We start from the raw sequence: 27,966 nt of genomic DNA on the forward strand, positions 1-27,966 counted from the left end.
TAGATCCCTTCCCTACCTCCTACCTTAGAGTTGAAGCCGAGTGGTACAGTCGTGTCCGCATATGACAGACTCTATTTTCTTGAAGAAGCATCGCCCTTCGTAGCAGATCCGCTTCCATCTTTTGCAAAATACAATCCTGATGAGAACGACTGGGAGAGAATGCCTGAGTTTCCAATTCGTTATCCTTATCCTATGCGGGTAACTGATTATGCTGTTTGTTATGGACTTATTTTGTATACACTAATTGATGGACATGCTAACTCTGATGTCGTTGCTTTTCACGTGGGTGGAATGAATTGGATTCGAGTGGAAGTTGACACTTGTGATTATACTCCTTTCCGAGGGAGGGCCGTGGTTGTAGGCGAGACTATATATGCCTTGGATCTATTTCAAGTGGATGAGATTATAGCATTCTCCTTGAAGAAGAACAAACGTGATAATGATAGTATTGCATACACACTAATCAAGCTGTGTAAATTGGAAGGCCTGAAGATTGTGTCTCCACCATGTCCATTTGATGGGCTTGAGAGTGACTATTTTGTTCATTTGGGGAACCAAGACTTTTTTCATGTTAAGACTGGCACTAATTATGAATTTTACAAAGTTCAACATATTTGTATCACCACTTTTCAAATATTTGTTCGAGAAGACGGAATACATATGATCAAGACCTTACATTCATTTGTTCTTCCTATGGATATCGAGGCTTGTGGCCGGTTCATGCTCACGTTCGGCTTCACTATGTAAGTTCTCTTCACATTTATTGTGTTTTCATCAATGACATTAATTTGTACATTGGATTCTGTTATATTTTGTATGTATCAAAACCCTTATAAATGTAGTTTTTGGTGATTATGACTCTCAGAGAGTGCGAGGATTATGAACCCATAGAAGGGCAAAGTGCTACTAGCATGAAGTAGCCCAAACAAGAAGATGAAACCATATCAAAGATAATTATTTGATGTGTGGGAGGTGAAAGAAATGTGTTTACATGAAATCTTTTTATTTATTTAATGACTGTGATTGAAAGAAACGATGTTATTAATTGTCATATTTAGCTGATTGAAAGAAATGGGTTTTGCAGATAGAAGCCAAGGAGGAAATAGGCCCTGGGCAGCATGAGAAAGCCAACCAGAAAAAAAAAAAAACCCAAGGACTGCAAACGGAAAAATAAAAACAAAAAAGTAGAAAAGAAAGAAGAAGCGGATGGAAGGAGGGGACGTAGTATAAATAACATGTAATGTAAGTACTTGAGGAGCAGGGAATCCGTCTTGGATTAGATATTATTGAGGCGTTTGACTGCCATCTAGGCCCTTGGTGTTATAGGGTAAAAACGATGTTATTGATTGTTATATTTAGGTGATAGTTCACATGATACATTTGATTTGATCTCTCCGATTCTTTTTTCTTTTAAAACTAAGCATTCACAAAGTGTTCAAAATAATATGTGATGCGTAAGAATTCGATGTGTGTGTGTGTGTGTTGACTGTTGCGTTGCATAGAAGAATGTAGGTGTATGCACAGGTTTCAACTTTGCTGCTCAAGAAATTGACATTATGAAAAGTTCACTAGCATATACCATAAGGCTTACAAAATCTCACATTATGATATTGTTATACGCTTAATCGCAAACATATATTATAAGGCTTACAAAAAATTTCACATTAGGATACCGTCATACGCATGCCTCCTTGTTGAGGCCACAAGTCCTCCCAGCCAATAAGTCTCTTTGTTGTAAAAGGACCTGTTTATATTTTCAAATGGGAAAAACAAAATGTCATGATGCTAAACCAAACCAAGGAAAGTCAAGTTGCGAGTCACGTGTCTGGTTTCAAAGGCAAGCGCACTCACCACACGGCCTCCTCTGCCTCGTCTTCTCCCGCCACACTCTCTGTCTTCCTTCCCTCCTAAACGCCAATCGTTCAGTTGCCTTACCTCTTTAGTCAATCACATTTTTCTTTGTAAAATATAAACCCCCAAATTTCCACGAAATCCTTTGTTACATTTCCATCTACAAGTAGGTGTATCAGTAAATTTTACATTTCCTCAATCTAATTATGCATTTCCTCGGGTTGTTTTCTTCTTTCTTCTCTACAAAACAGTTGCAAAATGAAAACATAGAAATGGGGTTTCCGAAGGAATGGTTAAAGATACAGGGTACATACATTATGTTGTCGAACCAGTATACGCTTGTCCCTGTCGAAATCTACTTAACTTTGGGGAATGTTGGATGTGCTGCCCCACTATAGTTATTTGTTTCGGCCGATCCTGAATTAGAAGATATATGCAACTAGTGACGGATACTTTTTCGACTAGAATTTACTCGGACAAATTTAATGGTATCCATGTGAAGGAAAGAATACCTATGATTCATAGAATACCTATTGAATCGCAGTGACTTTGATCGCTTTGTGAGTCGTCTGTAAACCGTTTGTTAAAATGCTTGCAGTGTTATTGAAAACTAGTGTTTGGTAGTGTTGTAAAATGACGAAAACTTTGATTGATAGGTATTTGAGCGTTTGTTATGTGTTCTAAAAGGACGAACGCCGCGGCATTGCTTTGTCTTCATCATTATCCACCCGCAGACATTATGAGGTCTTTATGTTCTGTTCTGTTATGTTTAGTTTATCTTGTTTTAAAGCTTTTGTTTTGGTTTTTTTACAGCATGTTTAGTCTGTCCTTTTTTATGGTTTGAAAATATGATCCTAATGTAAATTGCTTGGCGTGAGAGCAAATGGAAAAATTAAGCCTAGTGTGCCCGCATACTTGTTAATATTGATTTGATTTTTTTTTTTTTTTTTGCATATAAATAATATGGGGTTTCTGTCAACTAGTGATTAATTTTATTTCTCTTTGGTGGAATTTGTATCATAATCAATTGACATCTAAGTTGGTTAAAATTTATAGGATTTTGTCTTCGAGAGAGATGTATGTGTTGTTACTCTAATTTCACAGAAATTGGAGATTGTGCTTGAATTACTTAAATTGAAAATCATAAGGCAAAATTGATGTACAAATAGTAACTATTATTTGACCAAAAGACGGAAAATAGAAGAAGATTCATACAAGTCAAAAACAAGGAAAGTCACGTGGCGAGTCCGTGTCTGGTTTCAAAGGCAAGCGCGCTCACCACATGAAGTCAAGCTATTAAAGGCCGGTCTAGCTTTTGCCCCATGAAAGGCTTCAAGCATTGTCGTCAAGTAATCTAACTGACTGGTGAAAGTGAGCTCTTGAGACGGACCATAAAAGTCTTGCAAAGCCAGCTCTCACTTAAACCTTTCAGAGACAGCTTTTTCAGTTGTCCTGTGCAGATCACCATTTCAATAAGGTTTGCGTGGAACAGCATCAGCCTGCATCGCCATGAATGTCACAACTTGGAGTCAAGTCAATCGTCTGCATGGATAATTCAAGGAGTAGGTTTTCTTTCATGTGTATCGCTCTGCGTTGTTCCAGTCAGACTCGTGCCATTGATCTAGCTAGCTAGCTTTGTCCCATTAAGCCTTTAAGTCTTGAACCAGATTACAAGCCATGGATCAACAATGTAAACATTATAGTCAAACAAAACCATTCAAAGTGGGGCACCGAAAACTTAATTTTCGGTGCCCCAAAAAAAAAAAAGATCATATGCTGAGAAATTATAATTATAATTCTAAAATCTGCATAAACTTTAAGTCATTCATAAAATTTAGCAAAATTAGTTAAATTAATAGTGCACATAATTTTAATCGTACTTGTGCATGCATTAATTGCTGATATAATTCACACTTAAATTTTTCTTTAAATTTGGTATCTGAGCTCATACCACTTGAGTATTTTTTTCAGAGGCCATCTATTAAACATCGTAAACTTCAATTTTTAATTTTATTTTCTTCTATGAAACTTGATAAACATAAAAGTAAACGACATTTACACGTTGCATTCATGTCTGCATATCGTTTATTCAAAGATGTGGATTCCCTTCCTTCCTTGGGAATTATGGCAGATACACCACTAGCTAACTCAGACTTTATGCAAAATCCAATCCCAGACAAAGACTTGGAAAACAAACAATGAAATTACAGGCTTACTGCCAGAGTTGACATATTAGGCTAACTGCTCTCTTAGCTGCAAGTGAACCACTGTGGAATCTATATGGTCCCGACTGTCATGTTGATGTCTTGATTATTAGATGTCATGTTGATGTCTTGATTATATTGTTGAAGTTTATCTAATGATTTATTGATAAATTAAAAAAATAAGTTCGTCCTGCCTTATTCTCTATCTTAGATACTATTTCTGTTTATGTCTATTGAGCCATTTTCTACTAGTGCAATTAATTTTTTTTTAGTATAAGAGTAAATGAATAATGCCAAACAAATTTTAGTATTCAAAATCCTAAACATGAGATTATTTTTGTCGTCTATATATAACACATGACTCACATGACTTCTCCGAAGATATGGAAAACCCAATAATATAATGTTACGTTTGATTAAATTTCTCTGTATTTTATTTATTTTTATTTTTATTTTTATTTTTGCCAAAGTTAGGAATTGGCAGGGAAAAACTCACACACACGAATACCATAGGAGTTTGAACTCAAGACCACTTGAGAGCACACCAAAAACTTGGGCTAATCCATCTGGCACCTGATTGTCACAGTAATTGTTTGATCCAAATACCAAACTGTTTCTTGATACATATTATGGGGTTGCTTGCACGGTAACTAATCAAAATGAATATTGTAGCAAACAGCTAGGAAAGAAGAAATTTGTAAATTCGTCTAGAAATACATTATAAAAACCATATATAAAAAACAAATACAAGGCTCAAATACGTCCCCTCCTCCTGTTGATCCTCTTGGCTGCCTCCACAAACCATTCATGCTTCTTGTTTGTCCAAATGTCCCCAAAAATCACTCCAATTATTAAACCACTAATAATTCCCGGCAGAACAACGTACCAGTCTAGTTCAATTTGAAACCCAGAGTCTTCATCTTCTTCAAAGATTGATGGCGGTGGCGGTCTTGAGCTCTCACATTTTTTTGACAAAAGCTTTCCACACAAACCTGAGTTTCCAACATAGGAATCTTCTAGGAATGTACCAAATTGTTGACCGAGTGGTATAGGCCCCCAAAGATGGTTATGGGAGACATTGAAATATGAAAGGAAATTGAGTTGTGCCAAATTAGCGGGGATCCTTCCTGAGAGCTGATTCTGGGAGAGATCCAACGATTCAAGAGCAGTCAAGTTCGATAAAGATGAGGGGATGAGACCAGTGAGAGTGTTGTTGGAAAGGCTAAGCATATGAATACCTCTTAGATTCCCAATGATACCTGGAATCTCTCCTTCAAATCTATTACTTGAGAAATCTATCAATCTTAAAAGATAAGGGGCCGCAAAATATTTCAACTCCACACCTTTTGCAAAAGTTGTGATCGAGTATGGAACAACATAAATGCCTGCAAATTTATTTGACCTCTTTAACGTCGGAGAGACTCGAAAATAAATTTGGTGATTCTCATCGTCAACAAATTTCATGGAATTCCAGTTGTCTAAGTAGTTGGAGGGCAACTTACCTGAAAAACCATTGTTAGATAAATCAATGATGCACAACTTTGGGAACTCATGGTTTGTTGCAGGCTTCCCAATCATGCCATGAAAACCGTTGGACCTTAAACTGAGATACTTCAGAGCTGGAAGTGCCCCTAACCAAGATGGGAAGATGTAACACCCCGACCCCAAATTTATCCCATGTGTAATTAATTTAAGTGGAATTGAGAAATTACCCGTGGGATAAGGGTATTTTGGTCATTTTCTTACCCGGAAGGAATTTGGGAATTCGGTTGTACCGTTGCGTAGAGCACGGTGAGATGAGTTTGTAGACACGTAGTGGGCTCGAATCGGAGTTGTAACGAGAGAGATATGGTCAGAAGAAGCTCAGTGGCATAATCGTAAATATTTGGAAATTGGATTTTTAGTTAAAAGACGGAAATGCCCCGTCTCTCTCTCTCTCTCTCGCGTCTCTCTCTCTCTCTCTCTCCGACTGAACAGCCACGTTCTTGGCCGTGCTCGTCCGGCCACCAAAGTCGAGGTACCAAAATGACCGGCCGCCCTCTTCCTAGGGTCTCACCGCGGGATTTCGCGAAAATCGAAGAAAACCGCCGGTTTCGCCGAAACTTCGCCGGCTTCGTTCTCCGTCGTCCGGCCGCCATTTTGGCAATCAAGGTATGGAAATTCATCCCTTCTGCATGCTCTAGCTGATGGTTGGGTAGGATTTCATAAATTTTGAGGCTAGGTAGCTCGATCTACGAGTTGAAATTCGGCCGGTTTTGCGATCGCGATTCCGCCACTTCCGGTCAGTTTTTGGGGTATGTCCAAGAACAAAAGTGACTCCAAATTAGGTGTATCACCTAGGGTAGGAGTCTTGGCTCACGATTTGGAGGTTTTCCGGCGATGCGATATCGCTTTAGACACCCACGCTGCCGCTGTGTGGCGGCGCGTGGGCACTGTAGCTGAGGGTATTTTTGTCCCATTGCAATCCTCTCGATGTCACGAGCGCGTAGGTATGCTCGGATCTCATTTTGATACCGCTAGAGTTCCGAGCGGATATCGCATATCGCGTATTTTCGGGTTCGCTAGGTTTGGACCGTTGGATGGTCCTGAAATTATAATATGTTGATCCGGGTATTACCAGGATCGTGTAGGATTCGACGGATCGTAAATGGAGTCCGGATACTCGAAAATGCCAACCCTAGGGTGAGGGTTTTAGCGGCCGTCCGATCGGGCGATCGTGAGCGATCCGCCGTCGATCTGGACCAAACTTGCGGGACATGTGTCCTAGAGCCCGTAGAACCTGTAGGATCTTTCGGATCGAAATTTGAGGTCGTGGGCCCGTTTGACCAAGTTTGGGTAGTTTGACCTGGGTTGACCGCTAGACTTTCCTCGTAGTTCTACCATCCCAGGAGGGCTAGAATGACCTTAGTGACAGGTCTCGAGCGTTGTTGAGTGAAACGGAGACCGTGAGCTTAAGATATAAATTAGTGAAAGTAAATGGGGGAGTTTACGATATGCTTTATTTGTGGAGGTTTATTTAAGTTTAGAATTTATATTTATTATAATTAATTGTGTGGATGTTTAAAAGTAAATAAAGCGTTTGAATGTTAGCTTACGATGCTATACTACCCTCTATATTGTGATCATGTTGAGGCTGGTGAGAATGTAGCGAGCCCGAGAGTGCGCGTCTTTGGATTAGCGGCGTGTTGGCACCTCACGTGGCGGTGCGTCCGGCGTATGAGGAGATATGGTTGTGTGAGGCTGGTGAGAATGTAGCTGAGCCCGGTGAGGTCGCACGCGTCTTTGGATTAGCCGCGTGTTGCACCCCATCGTGGCGGGTGCGTCGGCGTATGAGGAGATATGGTTGTGTGAGGGTGGTGAGAATGTAGCCGTGCCCGGTGGAGGTCGCCGCGCGTCTTTGGATTAGCCGGCGTGTTGCACCCATACGTGGCCGGGCGTCCCGGCGTATGAGGAGATATGGTTGTGTGAGGGCTGGTGAGAATGTAGCGAGGCCCGTGGTGAGGTCGCACGCGTCTTTGGATTAGCGGCGTGTTCCATACGAGGCCGGTACGTCCCGTCGTATGAGGGGTGATATTGTGATTGTGTTTGGTGTGTTGTGGTGGATAAATATTAGAATGTATGTATTTATATGGCTGTAATGGTTTATTGATATTAGGAGTCAGGATAGATATGAAAGAGCTACGTGTGGCTTGATCCCTTAGTAGGGTACGTAGGCAGCCTGAAGTTACTAGGTGCAGCCACATATTAGACCCCACTTAGGTGGTCTTATTGGGATTGGTTTGGACCTCGTTGTTGGTCCCAAAACTTGGTTGAATTGAGGCTTGTCCTTGGGGACTAAGTGAGTGAAGGTGCGCGTGAGTAGATTTTGAAATTGCTATATGCATGTTTAATGCATTAAGTTATTTTAAGAACCTTGTGGGCAGTTTTGCTAGAATCATTTGAAGGCCGGAGGCCATTTATGTAAATTGCATGAGATTGTATTGTGCATGCTGCCGGTTGGGTTATAAAATGCGTTTTATGCAGGTGGAAATTTTGGGAAATGTTCAATTTATAGGGGAGACTCCGAAATTTTCGGCAGAAAGTCTCGTGCCCTTAATCCTCTATGGCAAATGAGGACGTAGATTTAAGGAGTGAACCCGGCTTGGGTGTGATGCCGGGGTCTCCGCAGGTTCGCCGGGTTGGGAAATTCGGGACGGGTCCTTGCGAAGATGTCACTCAGCTGATTGTTTCCAAGGCTAAGAAACTCTAAATGAGTGCAATTGGCCATTGATCTTGGTACCTTCCCCTGTAATCGATTGTAACTCAAATCAACCATTTTCAAACTATTTTCGGCCGAACATATTTGAGGAATACTGCCGTGAAAAGAATTGTGGTACAGGTCCAATATTTCCAGAGAGCTGGAGTTCCCAAACACCGTGGAAGCATGCCACTCAAGCTGTTGTTGGACAAATCAAGAGCTTGTAAATAAATCAAGTTGCAGAAGGAGAGCGAAATATCTCCACTATAATTATTGTCTCTGGCAACATAGTTTCTGATTGATTGTGGTGGAATTGGCAGTGTTCCTTGTAACATATTGGATTGGAGATCCAAAGAATTTAGATTTTTCCATGGGAGAATGATTGGATCTTGGTCAAATCCTGTTAAGAAGTTATAAGAGAGGTGGAGAGTGATCAATGTTTCTCTAGTTGCGTTCCACACCCATTTTGGTATTCGCCCATGGATGCTGTTGTTTCGAAGGTCTAGGACCGACAATTCGTATTGATTTTTTAAAAATTCTGGAAACTCTGTTAAATTGCACGAAATCAACTCCAGAACTTGAAGCTGTGGAAAAGTAGCACCCAAATTGGGTTTGCTCTGCAACAGAGATAACTTGTTGTATGATAATCGCAGGAACTTCAACTTTTTGAGCTTGGAAAACTGATAAAACTCAACAAACCCACTCAAGTTACTATAGGAAAGGTCAAGATATTCAAGATTTTTGAGCTGAAAGAGTGACCCAGGAATTTCTCCTTGGAAATTGTTACCCCCGAGGCTTAGAGCACTTAACCGGGTCAGGTTAGCGACAAAAGATAGGAATTCTCCTTTTATGCAGGTATTCTCAAGGCCCAGAGTGTAGAGCTTGGTTAGCTTTCCAACCCATGACCAAGAATCAGTAACTTGGCACGTGGAAAAATTATTTGGAACGCCATAAAATGAAGACATGTATAGGATTTTCGTCCCCCCAAAAAAAATAAGACATGTCTAGGTAACTGAGTTGGGTAAGGTTTCCCAGGGAAGATGGAACAAGGGGGGAAAATTGACGGTGAGGCGATCTCCAACACACTCAAGGCATGAAGGTTTCCGAGGGAGCCAGGAAGTTGGCCAGAGAAATTCGTGTAGGCAACACCCAATTTCTTGAAGAAATTACTCCTGTTAAAAGTGGGGAAATAGCCTGTTAGCAATGGGTTCGAACTCACATGAAGAACCTCTAAGTTTGGTAGGTGGAAAATGCCTACTGGGAATTCCCCATTCAACCCACAATTGTCAAGTTCGAGAGATGTGAGAGAAGATGCATTGACCAAGATATCAGGCACAGTGGAGAAAATGTCTACCTCACTAAGATGAAGTTGTTTTATGTTGGTCAAGTTTCGAACCAGGCTTCTCATGTATCCCTTGGTCAGTTTCAAAGGGATAATATCAGGATGAAGTTTCCATGAATTGTGAGACAGATCAAGGGTAGACAGCTTCGACAGTATTGAAATTTCTGATGGAATTTGGCCATAAAACAAGGAATTTGAAAGGTTGAGATATGTTAGACTCAAAAGATCTTGACCGAACCTTGATGGTATTTCAGAGAAATTGAAGTGATTATCTGAGAGGTCAAGCCTCTGCAGATGAACAAGGCGGAAGAGACTGTTGCTGGAATTAAGAGAACCGTAAAGACAGCTGCTGCTAAGGTCAAGGCCAACAACATGGCCAGAGTCCTCATCACACTCTACACCATCCCATGAACAACAATTACTCCGATTCTGATCTCCTTCTAGCGTCCAAAATGCAACCTTCGGATAAGCAAGAGGATATGCAGAAACAGACTTGCGAATTGCAAAGCTTTCCTTGAACTGCAACAAGGCTGAGCACTCATCAACCTGGCCAAGTGCCTGAGTCTGTACAAGTAAAAAACAGTGAGTGGCATTGAGTAATAGCAAAAGAAAACAGCGTACAGAAATAAACTTTGACGGCCATGATTCCATTCCCATATCACGGCTATGTTTTCGGATTACGGAAATGCTTATGGCTCTTAAGTAATTAAGGATTGAGAAATCCACCTCCTTTTATAGACAGTTCATGCAAAATAATCAAGGAAAATGGGGATGCTTGATGAGCGGTAATGAAGCCAAATCAATCACTCTAAGACTTGAAGTAAAGTCATCTGCAAGATTGATATTTATCTTGCTGGAAACAATGTTTCACAGTCAGAGCCTTTTGGACGTAACATCTATCTCTTTCTCCAGCTAATCATTACCACAAACACTGCTGTCAAACTATAATTATTAAAAGTAGTGACATAATCGAACATGATCACTTTGAACATAATTTGTGAACCCAAATGTGTTGCCTACTGGGGAGGGCATTTCCCTCCTCCACTCTCTTTTATTTCCATTTTATTCTTTTAGGTTAGTGAAAAAGATCTTGTGGTGACTTGGTCTGAGTCATGTCAGTTCGGCATCTTTGTTTGAAATATGTCCGGTGGTGGTTAATTACATCCCCTAACTAATGTAGCTTTTTATATTTATTAATAAAATTTACTTATGCAGTTGAGTTTAGTATGTAAGTTTTGTCTAATTATCTTTGAAATCATGGATCCACCACTAAATCTGCCTCATGTTCTACATTTTCTTCGAGGCTAAATGAGTGGTTTATTATTTGGGCATATCAATTGTTTTTGAAATTTAGTTCTTTTGGGTTTTGTAAGTTTGGCTTTGGATCATGTATTTTTAAGAATTTTTCATATTAAGAGGGGCGATAACATATTAAACTCACACACACTATACGGATGCTATGACTCAAAACCAAAACCTTTCTTAGGGAGAGCATTTGCTCCGAACCACTTTAATAGCGGGTCCTTCACTCAATCATGCTTAATTTTAGTGATATAGTCTGTGCAACTTTTATTCCTTTTTAATAGTACAAGCTATAGTTTCTCACACACCCACAAATATGATGGCGTGGGGGTTCGAACCTGAGACCTCAGTCTGCAAGTTAATACCCTTTTTTACTAAGCTAAACCCTGTTGACGACTTTATTCCTTTTATTTTTTTGGTTTTGCTTGTTTTGTAGTCTTTTTTAGTTAGTGTTTTTATTGTCTTGTAGGGTTTGGTGGCTTCTTTTGTTAGTTGTTTCTACTATTGAAATTTATCAAAATTTGTTATTTGACATAGTAGTTTTTAAAAAAATTAATAAATGGATGTAACCAAAAACAGTTTAATAAATGGGTGGAGCACAACTTTTCTGTTAAATCATTAAATGGATCTTATTTTTTGGTATTATGATGATAGAAAATAATAATTAAGGGAAAAAAAGGACACTTCAGACTATATTAATTTTACTTATCTATATATATAAAACAAAAAGTAGAGAATGATAAAATATTCAAAAACCCAAAAAATATCCTTGATTAACCAAAGTGCTAAAAGACTACAAATTAATATAATATGGGTAAAATGTTAAAACACTAATTCTAAAAATAAAATAAAAATAAAAAAGAAAACCAGAAAATGAAGTAAAAAGAAGAGAATGGTAAAACATTCAAAATACCAGAAAATGCCCTTGATTAATGTAAACATTAAGAATTGAAATCATTAATTAAATGAGGATAACATGTTAAATTCAAGTCTTTTCATATTAAAAAAATTAAAATTAAAAGAAAAATAAAATAATGGACCATATTTTTAAGGAACACAACTACCCATTATCTTTTTTAATTATAAAATAAATTTAAATTTATAAATAAATATACATAAAATATAAATAATAATAAAAAGGCATCTCACAGACGCAGAAGCGGGTGCGAAGAGACTAGTATATATAAAATAAAATGCAGAGAATGGTCAAACATTCAAAATACTAAAAAATGTCTTTGGTTAATGCAAGCATTAAGAATTGTAATTATTAATTAAATGAGGATAATACGGTAAATTCACACGTTTTCATATAAAAAATTTTAAAAAAAAATCAGATAATTGATCCTATTTTTATGGAACACAACTATCCATTATCTTTTTTAATTCTAAAATAAATTTTTGTAATTTTTTTTTAAAAAAGCCTCTCACAAATACCAAAGCGCGTGTGGAGAAGCTAGTAAAATATAAGATAAATTCCACCTAAGTAATTATATGGAGGAAGTTACTGTCCACTTCATACACATTCCTCTTTTTACTTCCCACTCCACCCCACCCACATTCTTCTGTTTTCTTTATACTTTTGAATATCTATATATTTACCTGATGTAAAAAAGAAATTATATTTGCGTATGGAAAATAAAATAAAATATAATTTAAAAAAGAAAAAGAAAAAGGTCAATTGGCACACGCTAGGTATAATATAACTTGAGCATTGTGGAGTCACCAAACACCATGCTATTTCAGTTCAGAATCAGATTATACTCGTCCAAGTTGTATCTTTTGATTAAAAAACAAAAAAATAAAAAAGTTGCAACGCCCAACTTTCTATGTCGCTGCTGCTTCTTCTGCTCCATCGCCAATGCCTCGGTGAAGCAGACTCAGAAGAACTCATTTTCCACCATTTTCATCCTCTGCCTCAATCAAGGTTAGTGGGTCATGCCCGTTTCTCCAGTTCCATGCTCTTTGTTCCAATGATTTCATCAAAGACCCAGCAACACTTCATTTCAGTTTTCTGAATCAGTAGGTCAAAACTTGATGTCAACCCTCGAATTGATCCAACAACTTCAATTTCTGAAAACCCAGTCCTATATGTGGTACAGTAGGAAAGTATGAACAAATTCCCATTTCGTCAGTTTTCTAGTTTGCCCAATTCAATTGCAAAAGAACCCACCTTTACAAACCCCACAACTTGTGGGAAATTTGGAAAAAGGAATTGGAATCCACTTCCTATTCCCCACAGAACAATTCCTGAACCCAAAGGGCAGGACCTTGATTTTGTGAATGTTGCAAACAGCCATCTAATTCACTCTGACTGGGCTAAGCTCAATTCCTTGTCCAATGGTCTAACTGGTTTCAGAGTGAAACATATACTGCTAAAGATTAAGCAGGACTATGTTCTTTCCCTTGAGTTTTTCAATTGGGTTGCAGCTCAAAACCCCACTTCACTTACCCTTGAAACACACTCCATTATTCTCCACATTCTCACCAAATACAGGAAGTTCAAGTCTGCAGAGTCTATTTTGAGAAAGGTTCTTGTCTCGGGTTCGATAGATTTGCCTTCCAAGTTGTTTGAAGCAATATTGTATTCGTACCGCTTGTGTGATTCTTCTCCTCGTGTTTTCGATTCTCTTTTCAAGACTTTTGCGCATATGAAGAAATTTAGGAATGCCACAAATACATTTTGTCAGATGAAGGATTATGGATTCTTCCCAACAGTTGAGTCTTGCAATGCATATCTTAGCTCATTGCTTGATTTACATAGAGCTGATATTGCTTTGGTATTCTATAGAGAAATGCAGCGTTGTAGGATTTCACCGAATGTTTATACTCTTAATATGGTTATATCTGCTTATTGTAAATTGGGAAAATTAGAGAACGCTGTTGAGGTCCTTGAGAAGATGGACAGCATGGGTTTTAGTCCTACAGTTGTATCATATAACACGCTGATTGCAGGACACTGTGATAAGGGTCTTCTGAGTTCGGCTTTGAAGTTCAAAAACTTGATGGCGAAGAATGGATTGCACCCAAGTGTGGTTACTTTTAACTCACTTATTGATGGGTTTTGCAAAGAAGGAAAACTAAAGGAAGCAAACAGAATTTTTAGTGAGATGAAAGCCGTGAATGTTGCTCCTGATACCGTAACTTACAATACTTTGATAAAAGGGTACAGCCAAGAAGGTAATAGCGAGATGGGCAATAGGCTTTTTGAGGAGATGTCAAGGAATCAAGTAAATGCTACTATCGTGACTTATAATGCATTGATATTGGGACTCTGCAAGGAGGGTAAAACAAAGAAAGCTGCATATCTTGTTAAAGAACTTGATAGAAAGCACTTTGTCCCAAATGCCTCAACCTTTTCTGCCCTTATTGAGGGGCAGTGTGTGAGAAAGAACTCGGACCATGCCTTCAAGTTATGTAAAAGCATGATAAGGAGTGGTTATCATCCCGATAAGCATACTTTTAACATGCTGATATCTAGCTTCTGCAATAACAGGGATTTTGATGGAGCAGTTGAAGTCTTGAAAGAAATGTCTGAGAGATCTTTTGCTCTTGATTCAAGCATCTTATCTGATTTATGTCTAGAACTATGCAGATGCAGGAACGAGAAAATGGTAAAATGGTTATGCAGTGAGATGGAAGTTAGACGCCTCATCCCTCAAGGTTTTGACATGGCAAAAATTCTCTCCCCTGTAGTAGTGGAAGAAAACTGAACATTCGGAAATAACATGTAAAGGTGTACATTGTTTTCCTTGTACCTTTCAAAGAGAACATTCTACGGTGTTTTGGATGCGGATTATTACTTGAGGTGTAAGATGCCTCTGTTAATTGGTTTATTAACTCCTTTTCTCTTGAGCCATGCACTTGAACGTGTTCCAGATAAGTTCATGTAAACAATTCTCTGTGTCTTTGTTTTAAACAAGCCTTAAACATGGTTCCATACGAGACATAACCGTGGTAGATTGTGAGTTTAATTGAAGAATTAATTGGTGCATCAATGGAAAATAATGTCTGCAATAGAGACCTGAACTACAAAAGCTTCCAAACTAATGCTGATGCTAATTTAGGTTAAAAGGTGTCAAATATGCATACAACAAATTAAACGTTCTCATCAGCTTTATGTAAAGTTATCAGCATTACAATTTTCATATACCTAGGACCTGCTCAAAACCCACCCACTTAAATATATCAGAGGTTATAATTATGTCACGACTCCTCTTCGCCAGCTTCAGCAGCAGCTATGTGAGAATCCAAAGTGTTTATCAGCTGCTCACTTACTGTTTTTGCCACAGATATCATGTCAAGAATGATGCTTGGATCTAGGCCGGCACCGCCCCGTTTGGTCAACCCACAAATGTGGCCTTGCCTATTGATGGAAATAGAAACAGCCGAGCTCATTTGTGATTCCTCTTCTGAAGTGGCATCTACAATATAGTGCCGACCTACCTGAGAAACAGATGGGCAGCAATCAATACAAGACAATAAACATTTGCAGTTTGCTGAAGGACAGAAGAGATGGTTAACTCATGTTACCTTTGTTAATGTAACTATGACAGGAACCCTAGATGTGTCAAATTGGAGAAATTCCTCATCGCTTACATCAACCTCTGGTTGCTCATTGCCTGATGCACCGGCTGCAACATTTACTTTTGGGATGCCTGTATTACTCAAAGCAGCCTTTGGGAACATCAGTTTCTTTAAAAGACAAGTAATTTCTTTGGAAACTTAATACTAAACTTTATCAACAGCCAGAAATATCTTCTGTTGTCCTTGCTTTTTTACAGAACAGAAATAAACTGAGCATATCAAAACAGATAAGAAAAATCAAGCACCTTTATAGCAGCACCTAGGGCATCTAGCAGATTCCCGTCTGAACTAACAACAAGGCCATCGATGTAAAGATCCCAACAGATCTTTCCTTCCACAACAACCAGAGAGGAGAGATCAATTCCAGCACCTGGAACAGACAAAGACACCTATATTATCAACTTTAGAGTTATATGGAAATGCCTGTACAAACAAGAAATATGTATTTCCAAAAGATATCATACATCAATGGTACAACAAATTTACTATGTTTATCTCACTGTTCAATGAAAATACAGACCAGATCCACTTTTACCACCCAAGAGACAACATTGAAGAGCAACTGAGAGTTCTGCTGACAGCTCCTCACCCCCTCTACCCTGTGGAAATGCAACAAAACAACAGCTTTACAAGAAGCGTAAACACATAGGTTCCTACTATCCATTGCAATGTACACCAACAGGAAAAGTTAAGATTGCCTAATAGGATTACAATAGATAACCATAGCGCCCTCGTATTTTATCAGAGCATGAATTCCGCTAAATCAAAAATTGCACTTCGTAGAGGATCTTGCAGAAACCAAGATGTAAGCCTCAATTGACAAAGCGAAAAATGAGAAGGAAGCGGATAATATAAAAGTGTTAACCTCAAACATTGGTGCTGCAGTGGGACTGCAATCAACATTTACAACGACCTTTCCTTTGTCAGGTTGCAACGCATTCGGCCTTCCAAGTTCAGCCTGAACTCATTCAAATTTACCAGAAAATATGATATTAAGAACAGCAGGGGCTATTTAAATAATTAGACATACAAACATCGTAAATTTAGTCATAACATTTTAAAATCACTAGTACGAGCTTCAGGCCAAGACTAAATGATACCTTCACACTGGCAATGACATCTGTGGCACCCATCCTGACCCTTGCCGAACCATTTGCCTGCATGGACGCCATCAAGAACGGGGATTATAACAAATTAAGTAAAAATTTCACGTCACACAGGAAATTCTACAATTCAAAATTCAAAAACTTTAGGCAAAAAAAAGAACTTCCTTTCAAAAGAAACACATGACATAATATTAACCTGAGAAATGACTCCGGTTTCAACATAGATAGGTCGAGTCGTCAGTCTTTTTCGGCCATCAGAACGAAGATCCTGAGCAATGCCACCCTGTATAAAATGCTTTTCTCCTATGGATAGTCCCACCATTTCTGAACATGTGATATGAAAAATGATTTATGATATAATTAGCTTCATAGAAATCAAGATGCAACAGAAATAAAATAAAAAACGAAAAAAAAAAAGAGATATAGCAGAAAACCATTACGATTAAAAACAAAAGGCAGTCATCCTGAATGCCTCACATGTAAAAGAGAAATTCTACATTCTACGGTGTGCTAAATGAAGGTGAATAAAAAATTAGGTCTAAGTAAAGGCAGTAACTTTGAATGCTCAAATATCAATAAATAGCAAAAAGAACTGTCTGACCAGATGGGTTCAACCAAGCAACCGACTAGCTATCACTTCACAAACACAATTATCTAAAACTTTTGTGCCCTACCAATTCCATCTATGCAAAACTTTGCCAACTTTCCAATGAACACAAACAAGCAAAGAGGAATAATTACCGAGCAGAGACGATGCTCACGAAGCCCTAAAGAGTGAGAGAAGGCTGTGGCGGCGGCGGCGGCGTTGCTGAGAGGGATGTGGAGGGAAAGACTGTTAGGGACTTAGGGTTAGAGATTTCCAAAATCAAATTACGGCAATTTGACACCTGCAAGCGACTTAGCGGGAACGCCTACCTTCACTGCTCGTTCTTCCTCAAAAGAACGAGTTTTTAATCGTACGGAACCTACACCATGTTTTATTCTGTGGAAAGCACTCCCTAAGCGACACGTGTACCGCACTCTATCCAACGGAAGAAACGTGTTCTACGTATTCCTTTTATGAACCGTCGGATGAAAACCCAATTACGTGGCGCACGTACATCGCTGGTGAGGAAATGAAACACGCACCCAGTTCAACCGCCACATCATCAATTGGCCCAAACCGAAAATTCCCAATCTTCACCTGTAAAAATTAGGGCTTCTCATTTGCTTCGTTTCTTCGTGAAATTCAATCGATGGGTCGGTCCCGAGCAGCTTCGCATCCCGCTGTAGACAATCACAACCAGAGGTTAGTCAATTTTCCTATCACTTCGGTTCAAATTTTCAAGCTTTATCAGACAATAATTAAGTCGTTAAAATTTCTCAATTTCGGTCACAAAAAATTGTTATTTCCTTTTTGGGTAATTTTCAGTAGGGGCAAAAGAAAGAGAACAGCTTCAGGTACAGAGCCAGCAGAGAACAGTAGCACAGCTCAGAAAGCTGTAGCCCAAGAAACTAGCGAACCCAAAGGGGCTTTCTACCACTGCAATTATTGCAACAAAGATATATCTGGGAAAACTCGCATAAAGTGTGTGGTGTGCCCAGATTTTGACCTTTGCATTGAGTGCTTCTCCGTTGGAGGTGAACTTACACCTCACAAATGCAATCATCCATACAGGGTTATGGTGAGTACCTTTGTATTTATATCAAAAGTTACTGTTTTGATATGTATCTGCTCTGTGAATGTTAAACGTTTCTAGTGAAGTGATCGTAGACTAATAGAAATTGTTGCAGGGATGGTTGCTTGAAGAAATTTTTATTTTTATTATAGCTTTAAGATATTCTGTTAATATCCAGAACAGAATTTAGAATTTGAAAATGGATAGTGGCAAGATTAGGATGACCTTTGAGTAAAATGCATTAAAAGGCAAAAGATTGAATTGGTTTTCTGACCCGAAGTGAAGCTCTAAATACTGCATGCAGATAAGAATTTTTTCCTTGCAACCAACAGAACCCATTTGAATTCACCTCAAATCTGTGTCTAAACAGCTATGAGTATTATTTTTATTTGTTTAGAGAGTACTTTTACGAGCTTGTTCATTCATTTAATTATATATGAGATTTTCCTCCTGAAGTAAATTTTTGTTCTGCTTCCGATATGAAATCACATCGGAGATTATGAGATGCTTTTGAATATGACATGGACTATTAAACGTGCATGTATTATTTGATGAATTTTGTTTTTTAAAACAGGACAATTTGTCTTTTCCACTTTTATGTCCAGACTGGAATGCAGATGAAGAGATGCTATTGCTTGAGGTATTAAATTGGCTGATTTCTTTTAATAATGCTTCTGATCAATCTGTGTCTTTTTCTTTTTGTCAAACTGATAAATCTGTGTCTAATATCTCTTGTTCTTTGACCATACTTTTTAGGGTATTGAAATGTATGGATTTGGGAACTGGACCGAAGTTTCTGAACATGTTGGAACAAAAAGCAGACAACACTGTATTGACCATTTTAAAGCTATATATATGAACTCTCCGCGCTTTCCTCTACCAGTAAGACCAGTTTTCTTATTAATGTATCCACACACACGTGACATACACACATAAACATCATATAGAAAAAACCAAAATTTTCTCTAATAATTTTCATAATATCCACCTAGGACATGTCTCATGTTATGGGAAAGAGCAGAGAGGAGCTTCTTGCCTTGGCTAAGGGCTCGGGTGAAATCAAGAAAGGTTAGTTTGCAATGATTGTATTATTAGATGAGCATGAAAAGCAACTTTGTTTATGGTGATCTTGCATTGCAAGCAACTATATCCTTTGTCGTATCACTTATGATTTATGATGCCCCAACAGTTTAGATCAAACCATTCAGTAGGTGTGATGATACTTGCTCAATGTTCGTAGATTGCTCTGTGTATCTGTTTTTCGTGGAGACAGATAATCCTTTAAATGAGGCAGTTCATTTTTCTTCTTTGAAGTCGCTTGTGATGATGCTCACTTTTGTACTGTCATTATAGACATGTACTTTATTTTCATTTTGTGGATTCAAAATGTCCAGCTCAATCTGTTTTTTTTTTCTTTGTAGAAGTTCCCATGCTTGTGGAGATTACGTTGAAAGAGGTGTCCCCCTTTTCCACAGGAGTCAAGTATGGCTATTTTATTATATGTTGTATCTACTATTGGTTCAAGTTCTTGTTGCACATTTTCTTTTTTAAAATTCTCTCTTTCTTTTTTGTGCTTGATCAGGTGTGAAGAATTGAAAAAGAATCCAGCTTGTCAATCTTCATCCCACTCAACTGCTGGTATAACAATCAACCCTGTTGAGGCTTTTTGGTTCTTGAGCAATTTCATTTATCATGTGTTTTTGTTTATGCATGAATGGAGAGACCTAATTTTGTGTTTTGCATTAGATGATGCCTCAGGTCTGGTCCTAGGTGCTGTGAAGAAGGCATCCAACAAAGCGCAGATTAAGGATGAGATTAAAGTTTGTAAAGTGGAAGGTATGCTGGATTATGTCTTACGTTACTATTATTGTATAGGTAATGCATCAAAAAAATTAATGTCATGTATTGATTTAAAGAGATGTTCATTTCTATGTTACATTGTCAACAGAATCTCAAGTTGATCGGAGCGTCGGAGGGAAAAAACTAAGGAGCTTAGGTGACGAGGGACCTTCTATAACAGAATTTAGTGGCTATAATTTCAAGAGACAAGAGTTTGAAATTGAATATGATAACGATGCTGAGCAGATACTGGCAGATATGGAATTTAAAGATTCTGACACTAATGCTGACCGGGAATTGAAACTACGAGTTCTACACGTCTACTCAAAGAGGTACTTATAAGGTTACTTTGGTAGATTCAAGGTCGATGGATGCATTTTCTAATTCACAAAAGTTTTTGAAACGGAAGAGGTTAAAGTATACCAAGATAAAGTGATTATTTTCGTTAGGTTCAAAGGAATTTCCTTAAACTATTCCTTCACATCTCATGCATACTTTCATATAAGTAATATCCTCACTATAAAAATGAGTTAGACTTGCTGTCCAATTTTCCCTTTTTCCCCTTGACATACTCAAATAATATGTGGGAATTTGGGCAGGCTTGATGAGAGGAAACGTAGGAAGGATTTCATACTTGAAAGAAATCTGCTGTACCCTGACCCTTTTGAGAAGAACCTCTCACCCGAAGAGGGAGAAATATATCAACGCTTCAAGGTTTTCATGCGGTTCCACTCAAATGAAGAGCACAAGGAATTGCTCAAGAGTATCATTGAGGAACAACAGATTGTCAAAAGAATACTAGATCTTCAGGTCTGATGCATGTGCCTCACACTTGTATTTTTGTTACCTCATTTCCCTCTATATATACCATGACTGTTGGTTGATCTAGTTCGGTAAGTAATGGTATCACATGAATTTACATCGTTCTAAGTGAAAAGCACCATGGCTTCCCACAGTTGACATGACTTATGCAGCTCGAAATAATAAGCATCATATTGTATGGCTTCTGCTTATGTTCTTTGCATTCATTATGCAGGAGGCTAGAACAGCTGGCTGTAGGACAGCTGCTGAAGCAAGCAGATACCTTGAGGAGAAGAGGAAGAAGGAAAATGAAGAAAGTTCCCTGAGGATCAAAGAAAGCTCTCAGGCTGGTAAAGGCTTGCAGATCAGTCCTCGGGGAGCTTTTAAGGGATCCACAGGTCTGCATCCTGTTAGCAAGGACTCATTTTCAACTACGCAAGCCATTTCCAGCTCCTTGGACTATTGGGACATAACTGGCCTAGTCGGGGCCGATTTACTCTCCGAAACCGTAAGAAAGCCAATCTCAGAGTCTAATGCTTTAGCGTAGAAAGCGAATTCTGTTGGTTGAAATGTTTGTCTAATACATGCAGGAACAAAGACTTTGCAGTGAGATGAGAATCCTACCTTCACATTATCTAAACATGCTTCAGATCATCTCCACAGAGATTGAGAATGGCAATGTTAAGAAGAAATCCGATGCCCATAGTCTGTTCAAGGTTGAACCATCCAAAGTTGATAGGGTTTATGATATGCTTGTGAAAAAGGGAATGGCTCAAGAATAGTTATGCACAGTTGTGTTTGTTACTTGAGAGGCAAAGAATCCCATTTTGTTCAATTATCTTGGCAAGAAGCCCAGGCTGTTTTAATAACCAAAGATTAATAAAATACCCATTTATACCACACTCGTAAACAAAAACAGAGATCACTGCCATTGGTTATGTTGATTTGGCCACAACAAAAATTATAAATTTCATGCAGAAAAGATCATTCATAATCAAAATAAACCTCTGGACGAAGAATACATGTCTAGACTGGTAAAGGCAAATGGTAAATACCAAATTATAATTACCCATCATTTATACGTATGAAGTAAACTCGAATGTTTTTGTACTTATAATGTACTTAGCCCTGAAAAATGGTAGTTGGTAATGAAAAAATAACAAAAGGGAAGCATCGCAAATATTCACTGTAGATTTTCATTGCCCCTCTACTACCAAAGAAAAAATGTCTTTTGGTATTTGGTATTTTCTCATAGAATAGAACCCAATTCAGTACAAGTCAATAACTTGATTTTAATAAAAAGTACAATAGAAAGCATCTAGTCAGAGAGAGCCCCAGAACCTGAACAAACTAGACTTGGAAAATTAAAACATGTCCAAATAATTCAAAAAGCTCACTTTTAATAGTTGTGTAGGGTCAGGTCAACTCTCTCTCTCTCTCTCTCTCTCTCTCTCTCTCTCATAGATGATATCTGAACAATCTGATGATATCACCACCCAAATCATAAGTACACTTCTTATGTCAGTTTCCTCCATAACATTAATCTGACCACCACAATTTCCATTTTGCTTTCCCCTTCTGCTTCTTTGTTTTGTCAGTGTCACCATCTCCCAATAGCCAATACCTACCCCCTCTCTCCCTCCCTACACTACACCCAATTAATTAATTCATTAACTAACTAAATCCCCTAATTAACTTAATTAATCTGCAGCCCCGGAGTCCCATAATTCATTAACTAACTAAATCCCCTAATTAACTTAATTAATCCGCAGCCCCAAAGTCCCATAGGTGCAGTGTCGTATCACTCGAGCACGCTGCGACATGTCGTTCGTCGCACACCATCGCATTGACGTCCCCGATCCTCTCCCTGAACCTGTACAGATATGTGCCCCTCTCCACCTCCCACACACTCACCACGCCATCGGTGCACATTAGCGCGTACCCTTCGTTCATGCACCCCATCGCCCCTATCTCCGCCGCCCCCCTCACGTTAAACCTGCACACCTCCTCCATCGTGTCCACCAGACGCACCCTAGCCAACCTAGCCAACCTAGCCAACCCCCTCCTCCTCTCCGCGATAACGTACGCCGCGCTGCTGACGTCAACCGAGGTCACAATTATCTCCCTCCCGTTCCTGTACTCTTCATCACCCAACACGACCCCCTGGTTCGTCAGATCGAAGACCATCACGCGCGAGCTAGTGCACGCCACGGCCGATTCGCGACTCGTGACTCGGACTCGGCCCACGAACCCGGTCATCTCGGTCAGCATGTGCCACCCCATCACCGCCTCCGGATCGGTCAACGTACCGCCCACGAAAGTCAACTGTCCCGTCACGCCGTCCCATATGTGGAAGGCCCGACCCGGTACGCCCGCGTAGAGGCCGACCCACCACCTCTCGCAGCCGGTGAAGTCGACCAGGGCTCCGTCGTTGACCACCTCTCCCAGGTGGACCCGGTTTGTGATCTGGGAGTTCCCGATGGTCGCCACGTGGATGTCGCCGTCCAGCGTGGCGAAGACGAGTTTGGAGCCGGTTATGACGATGCCGGTGACGGCGCGGGAGAATGGGCCGAGGCGGTCGCGGAGGTGGGGCCGGAAAGTGTTGACGTGGAGGCGGGTGTCGAGGTCGAAGACGCGGACGGCGCCGTCGGCGAAGCCGCAGGCGAGGTGGGCGTCGGAGAGCGTGAGGCAGCGGCAGGTGAAGCCGTTGGAATCTTCCACGTCGGACGGGTCGAAGTAGAGTGTTGTGTGGACCGATCTACGGGTCTGGAAGTTCCTAGCCGTCCGATGCCAGTAGACGTACTCGTCGCGCCACGTGTCCTGGAGGAGGCGGGTCCTGCCCCAAACAAGGCGCGTGAGTCGATGCCAGAGGAGGTCCGAGCGGGAGACGGCGCGCCACGTTGAACAAATCTGTCAACCCAAAGAAAAAATAGTGCCACGTAGGCAGGCGAAATTAGTACATGGGGTACAGCTCATTTCATGCATGCACGTTGCCTTGTATAAAAAATATTAAACATAATTCTATGTCGATATTTATTTATTTTAATTAAGCGGAGAAAATAGGCACGCTTGCATGTGTAGGTAAGGGTTATATGGGTATTTAATGTTTAGTGTCAGACATTTGACGCATCTATTTTTTAACCGGTTAAAGGGAGGACACCTTAACTAATTACACCCCCGACATCCACAAGGAAACAAGAGCAACAATACAAAGACCTGCAGGACAAATTTTAATTCAACAGTGCAGTTTTCAACTTGGAACGTACAAAAGGGTTGGCAGTCCAAGTTCCCTCATGTTCTACTAGTTAGATTCATATCCCCTTGTTTTTTTTAAACAAGCCCATATCGTGGAGGGGGAATCGAACACAAAACCTCGGGTGCAAGAATGACTGTTCTTTAACTAATTTTTTTAAATAAATAAAAAGGGAAAAACTAGGGATTAATTACTTTGTTGTGTTTGGGTGTAGTTGGTTCTCATATTAAGTGGAAGGGTGGGTGGGTGGACAACCATTGATAGAGTAGAAGAGAAGCATATGAATCCAAAACCCTAGACAGACAGAGAGCACAGGTTCATGCCATGCGCGTAAAGCTAGCTATTATTGTATGTGAAAGAGAGAGAGAGAGAGAGAGAGAGAGAGAGAGGACCTTGAAGGTGGAGCCCGAGGAGGGGCAGGCAACAGCTCAGCTGGCAATGAGCAGTGAAGCATGACCAGAGAGAGAGAGTAAATACTATAGCTAGGGTTTAGTAGAGCGTAACAGAGGAAGAAAAACATCAGTCAGACTAAGTCTAAATAAAGCACTGGCATGTCATCTGTGTGGTTTAATATCTATCTAGTGATCATTTCATTTTCTGCAAATCTCTCTCTCCTCTCTCTCATGCAAATATGCAAGATAAATGACATATCGATCCGACTATCATGGAAATTGAAAGCTGGAGAAGAAGGCTGACACCTAATCTCCCCACTTTAATTATTATCACTCAACCCACGTACACTTTTACAACATATATTGTACCACCCAAGTACAATCGAGCTAAAGCCTAGCTACATAAAACTTGACCCTATTTGCATGCGACAATTAAAAGTGACATAAATATTCTCAATAAAACTTTGGAATATTTTTCTTAGCAACTTTGACATAGCTAGGGACAAAGACAAGTACAAAAACCACATGTAGATGGTGGGTGGTCCATACATGAAACATAAAGCTTGGTTTGGTTTTTGCTTGGACCAAAAACATTACGAAATTTATTTTGACACAAACATAGGATTGCAAATTTTGCGTGCTTCCCCACATATATATATATCTTTCATTTCCAAGAAAGGTGTATGTGGGTTGTAGCCAAAGCCTGTCTCGTCAAAAGAAGCGAATCTTTTTCATCCCTACCCTCTTCCCCTCTTTCTTCCCTCCCCCTCTCTACTGTCTTCTTTCTTTGACTCCTCCCTCCTTTCTACTTGGACTTATCCCACCCTTGCGTGCACTCACGTTTTCCTGCTCTAATTGGATCTTTCTTTTTCTCTTCTTTTCAGCTCACCTATAGGAGATTTGATCGTGTAAATACATTCTGGGGTGATGTTTTAGTTAATCTTTTGTTCACAGAGGCTATTAATTGTAATCACATCTTTAAACAAGGTTTAAATTCAGTGATTAATATTTCTCGTACGTCTAGCAAGAGAAACTTTGTTTTTTTTTTTGCGACAATGATTTCATGTTTAATAATTCAAGACTAATCTTTCGTCTAAAGTGTTGGGGAGACGATTAATTTGAATCACATATTCATACACAAAATTTAAATTTAATGGTTAAAGTTAATTATCTCGTACGTATAGACATCGAGCTGTCTAGCAAGAGAATGTTTTATGAAATGCAATAATTATAATGTGTACTGTTCTTATACAGAGTTTCATCCATCATAGTTAGGCTTTGTCATTTAACAAAATTTATACTCGATGGTTAAAGTTTATTAGCTCGTAAGTATAGTTGTCGAGCTGTTTAACAAGAGAACATTTTATGTAATGCAATAATTATTGTGCGTGTTGTTCTTATATAGAGTTTCATACATCACAGTTAGGCTTTGTAATTTAACAAAATTTATATCCCTAGTTAGGCTTCCGGAGCAAGAAGAGGCCAAGTAATAAGAGTGTTTCAAAGGCACAAGACGAAATGGAAACAAACAAAAGAAAACAAAGCATAGCATATTAGAAGTGACCGTTTTCGAGATTGCATGTAATAAGAGACAAGCACACCTCTGGAGTTGACGAGTAGACATGAGTTTGTAGACCAAACCAGCATTGGGCACCATGTGCTTTATCGCATATGCCACATGCATGCAGGTTTTTGACACATCAACTGTCAGAGAGATCACTCTCATCTCTCCTCATCTCATCTCAATCAAACACCCCCCCTACCCCTCTATGCGTATGGCTAATAGCCCCTCCTCATATAGAAAGCCGTCTGGATTCAAATCAAACTCAAGTGTTTTCTTTTCCCCTCCTTTTTTTTTTTTTTTTCTAATGGCATCAAGTTCAAGTTTCAAATATATTCCACATTCATTTTAGTACATTTTCCGGCGAAGTGAAAACACACATTTTTTTAAACAAAACAAAACAAATTATAAAAAGACTCAAAGAACAATTGCTCTCCCAGAAAAGGTCCCGAGTTTGAGTCGGAGATCCCAAGTTCGAGTCCTAGTATAATCGTCGTATGTTAGCTAGATATAGAAAAAGATAAAGATAAAAAAGAGCAACACAGCTCCTTAAATTTTGCTATTTAGTTCTTAACACTGCCTTAAAGTTCGCCATCAATCTATCTATCTATATCTGCAAGCATTATTTGTATAAGTAACTGAGAAAAGGCATCCCGATAAAATTTGAAGAAAGTTGAGTCAAAAAGTAGAAGCCAATGGGGCTATTGCAAGAGCTCAAAAGGGTTACATGCCAATAAAGAGGAAAAGGAAAAATTCAAAGCCAAAAGAACCCTTTTTCATTAGATTTTGGAAAGGAAGAAAAGGGGTGCAAAAATAGACACATTTTGTGAAGTGTGCTACAAAAACAACAAACCTGTGAAAGGGACATTTTGAAAAAAATTTGCATAGAGAGAATGAGAATAGACCCATCAAAAAAGCACTTGCTTTCAGAAAGAAGTAGTTTTCTTCTCGGATGCTCATTGCTCATAGGCAACCAAGGCAAGCCAAATCGAATTTTGTAAAACGTCCCAATATTAGGGAAGGATTAGAATAAAACCCAGAACTCAAAATTTTTATTTTTTATTTTTTTGTTGTAATTTTACACCATTTGACTAGACTAATACTCTGTCCAGTTTTGGTAAAAACCCATCAGTTTCTCAGTGCACCTAGCCAAAGATGCCCCCCCACATCATTAAAATTAAGCACACAAACACATACCCTACTCGTATTATGGTAACAAATTTCACATTGTTACACAAAAATTCTGAACAAAAAAATCTTCATGTATAATTAATTAAGCAGAGGAATAACATGAGTTTGAGTAGAGTTATGATTATTCAATTTGATTAGAAAACGGACCTGAAACACATTGGCAAGAGCAGGAGCTGCAGCAAGCCTTCCCATGGAGCGAGAGGCATCAATGGCAACTTGGGTAGCGAGGGCTTCCACAAAAGGCTCAGGCCAGACCTCGTTTACAGCACGTCGTCTGGATGAGGATGGGCCTTCAAAATCACCACTTCTTTGTACATTGCTAGGGCCAGCTGCATTGGCACTGTGGTTTCCGTCTTGGGATGAAGAAGATGATGAAGTTGAGGGTGAAGACATGGATAATAATGGGAAAAAAAAAAAGAAAAAGAAGGTTGGAACAAAGAAGAAGCTGCTATAAAGGAGACCGGCAAGTAAAGGAGGGAGAGGAAAAAAAAACTTGAGAAAGGATCACAAGGACAAAAAGGTGTGGATAAAGACACAATTGAGTGAGGGACCCAAAAAGGGTCTTTGGGATTCTTGGATATGCAATTTCACACTCTCACCCCCTTCATCACTCTATATATATAATAATTTGTGGGTAATTTTATT

General features: G+C 39.3%; 5 protein-coding genes across 8 annotated transcripts; 2 read left to right on the forward strand and 3 right to left on the reverse strand.

Moving 5' to 3' along the window:
* Window positions 1-4,808: 4,808 nt before the first annotated feature.
* On the reverse strand, window positions 4,809-10,291 carry LOC103329277 (receptor-like protein 6). The gene is given in 5 exon segments (XM_089050515.1): window positions 4,809-5,705; window positions 8,266-8,459; window positions 8,462-9,257; window positions 9,295-9,360; window positions 9,362-10,291. Coding segments are annotated over 5 exon segments (2,883 nt in total).
* A 2,387-nt stretch (window positions 10,292-12,678) lies between these two features.
* LOC103329247 (uncharacterized) lies at window positions 12,679-14,769 on the forward strand. The gene has a single exon (XM_008231686.2). It carries the CDS (start codon window positions 13,045-13,047, stop codon window positions 14,644-14,646), a length of 1,602 nt encoding a protein of 533 aa, XP_008229908.2. The 5' UTR covers window positions 12,679-13,044; the 3' UTR covers window positions 14,647-14,769.
* Window positions 14,770-14,958: 189 nt separating this feature from the next.
* LOC148918229 (uncharacterized) lies at window positions 14,959-17,607 on the reverse strand. Of its 3 annotated transcripts, none has more exons than XM_089050276.1 (9): window positions 17,542-17,607; window positions 17,368-17,434; window positions 16,823-16,950; window positions 16,621-16,677; window positions 16,386-16,478; window positions 16,041-16,119; window positions 15,766-15,890; window positions 15,467-15,610; window positions 14,959-15,379 (listed from the first exon to the last, which is right to left on the reverse strand). In XM_089050276.1, exons 3-9 carry the CDS (start codon window positions 16,946-16,948, stop codon window positions 15,140-15,142), a joined length of 864 nt encoding a protein of 287 aa, XP_088906402.1. In that variant the 5' UTR covers window positions 16,949-16,950; window positions 17,368-17,434; window positions 17,542-17,607; the 3' UTR covers window positions 14,959-15,139. The 3 variants fall into 3 exon arrangements, with proteins under 3 accessions (XP_088906402.1, XP_088906403.1, XP_088906401.1); XM_089050277.1 differs by lacking the exon at window positions 17,542-17,607 and adding an exon at window positions 17,514-17,532; XM_089050275.1 differs by having other exon boundaries at window positions 17,368-17,542.
* Window positions 17,608-17,708: 101 nt separating this feature from the next.
* Window positions 17,709-21,824, forward strand: LOC148918230 (transcriptional adapter ADA2a-like). 2 transcript variants are annotated; one of them, XM_089050273.1, is made up of 12 exons: window positions 17,709-17,914; window positions 18,038-18,290; window positions 18,859-18,924; window positions 19,041-19,166; window positions 19,277-19,352; window positions 19,706-19,766; window positions 19,867-19,922; window positions 20,031-20,120; window positions 20,233-20,455; window positions 20,723-20,933; window positions 21,160-21,432; window positions 21,515-21,824. In XM_089050273.1, exons 1-12 carry the CDS (start codon window positions 17,862-17,864, stop codon window positions 21,704-21,706), a joined length of 1,680 nt encoding a protein of 559 aa, XP_088906399.1. In that variant the 5' UTR covers window positions 17,709-17,861; the 3' UTR covers window positions 21,707-21,824. The 2 variants fall into 2 exon arrangements, with proteins under 2 accessions (XP_088906399.1, XP_088906400.1); XM_089050274.1 differs by having other exon boundaries at window positions 17,851-17,914; window positions 18,890-18,924.
* Window positions 21,825-22,183: 359 nt separating this feature from the next.
* Window positions 22,184-27,904, reverse strand: LOC148918231 (transcriptional regulator STERILE APETALA-like). The gene is made up of 2 exons (XM_089050662.1): window positions 27,469-27,904; window positions 22,184-23,834 (listed from the first exon to the last, which is right to left on the reverse strand). The coding sequence occupies exons 1-2, from the start codon at window positions 27,712-27,714 to the stop codon at window positions 22,686-22,688; spliced, it is 1,395 nt and encodes a 464-aa protein (XP_088906788.1). The 5' UTR covers window positions 27,715-27,904; the 3' UTR covers window positions 22,184-22,685.
* Between the last annotated feature and the right edge of the window lie 62 nt (window positions 27,905-27,966).

This window comes from Prunus mume, linkage group LG4 (genome assembly GCF_029339155.1).
Source record: "Prunus mume cultivar Tortuosa linkage group LG4, ASM2933915v1, whole genome shotgun sequence".
NCBI classification, from domain to species: Eukaryota; Viridiplantae; Streptophyta; class Magnoliopsida; order Rosales; family Rosaceae; genus Prunus; species Prunus mume.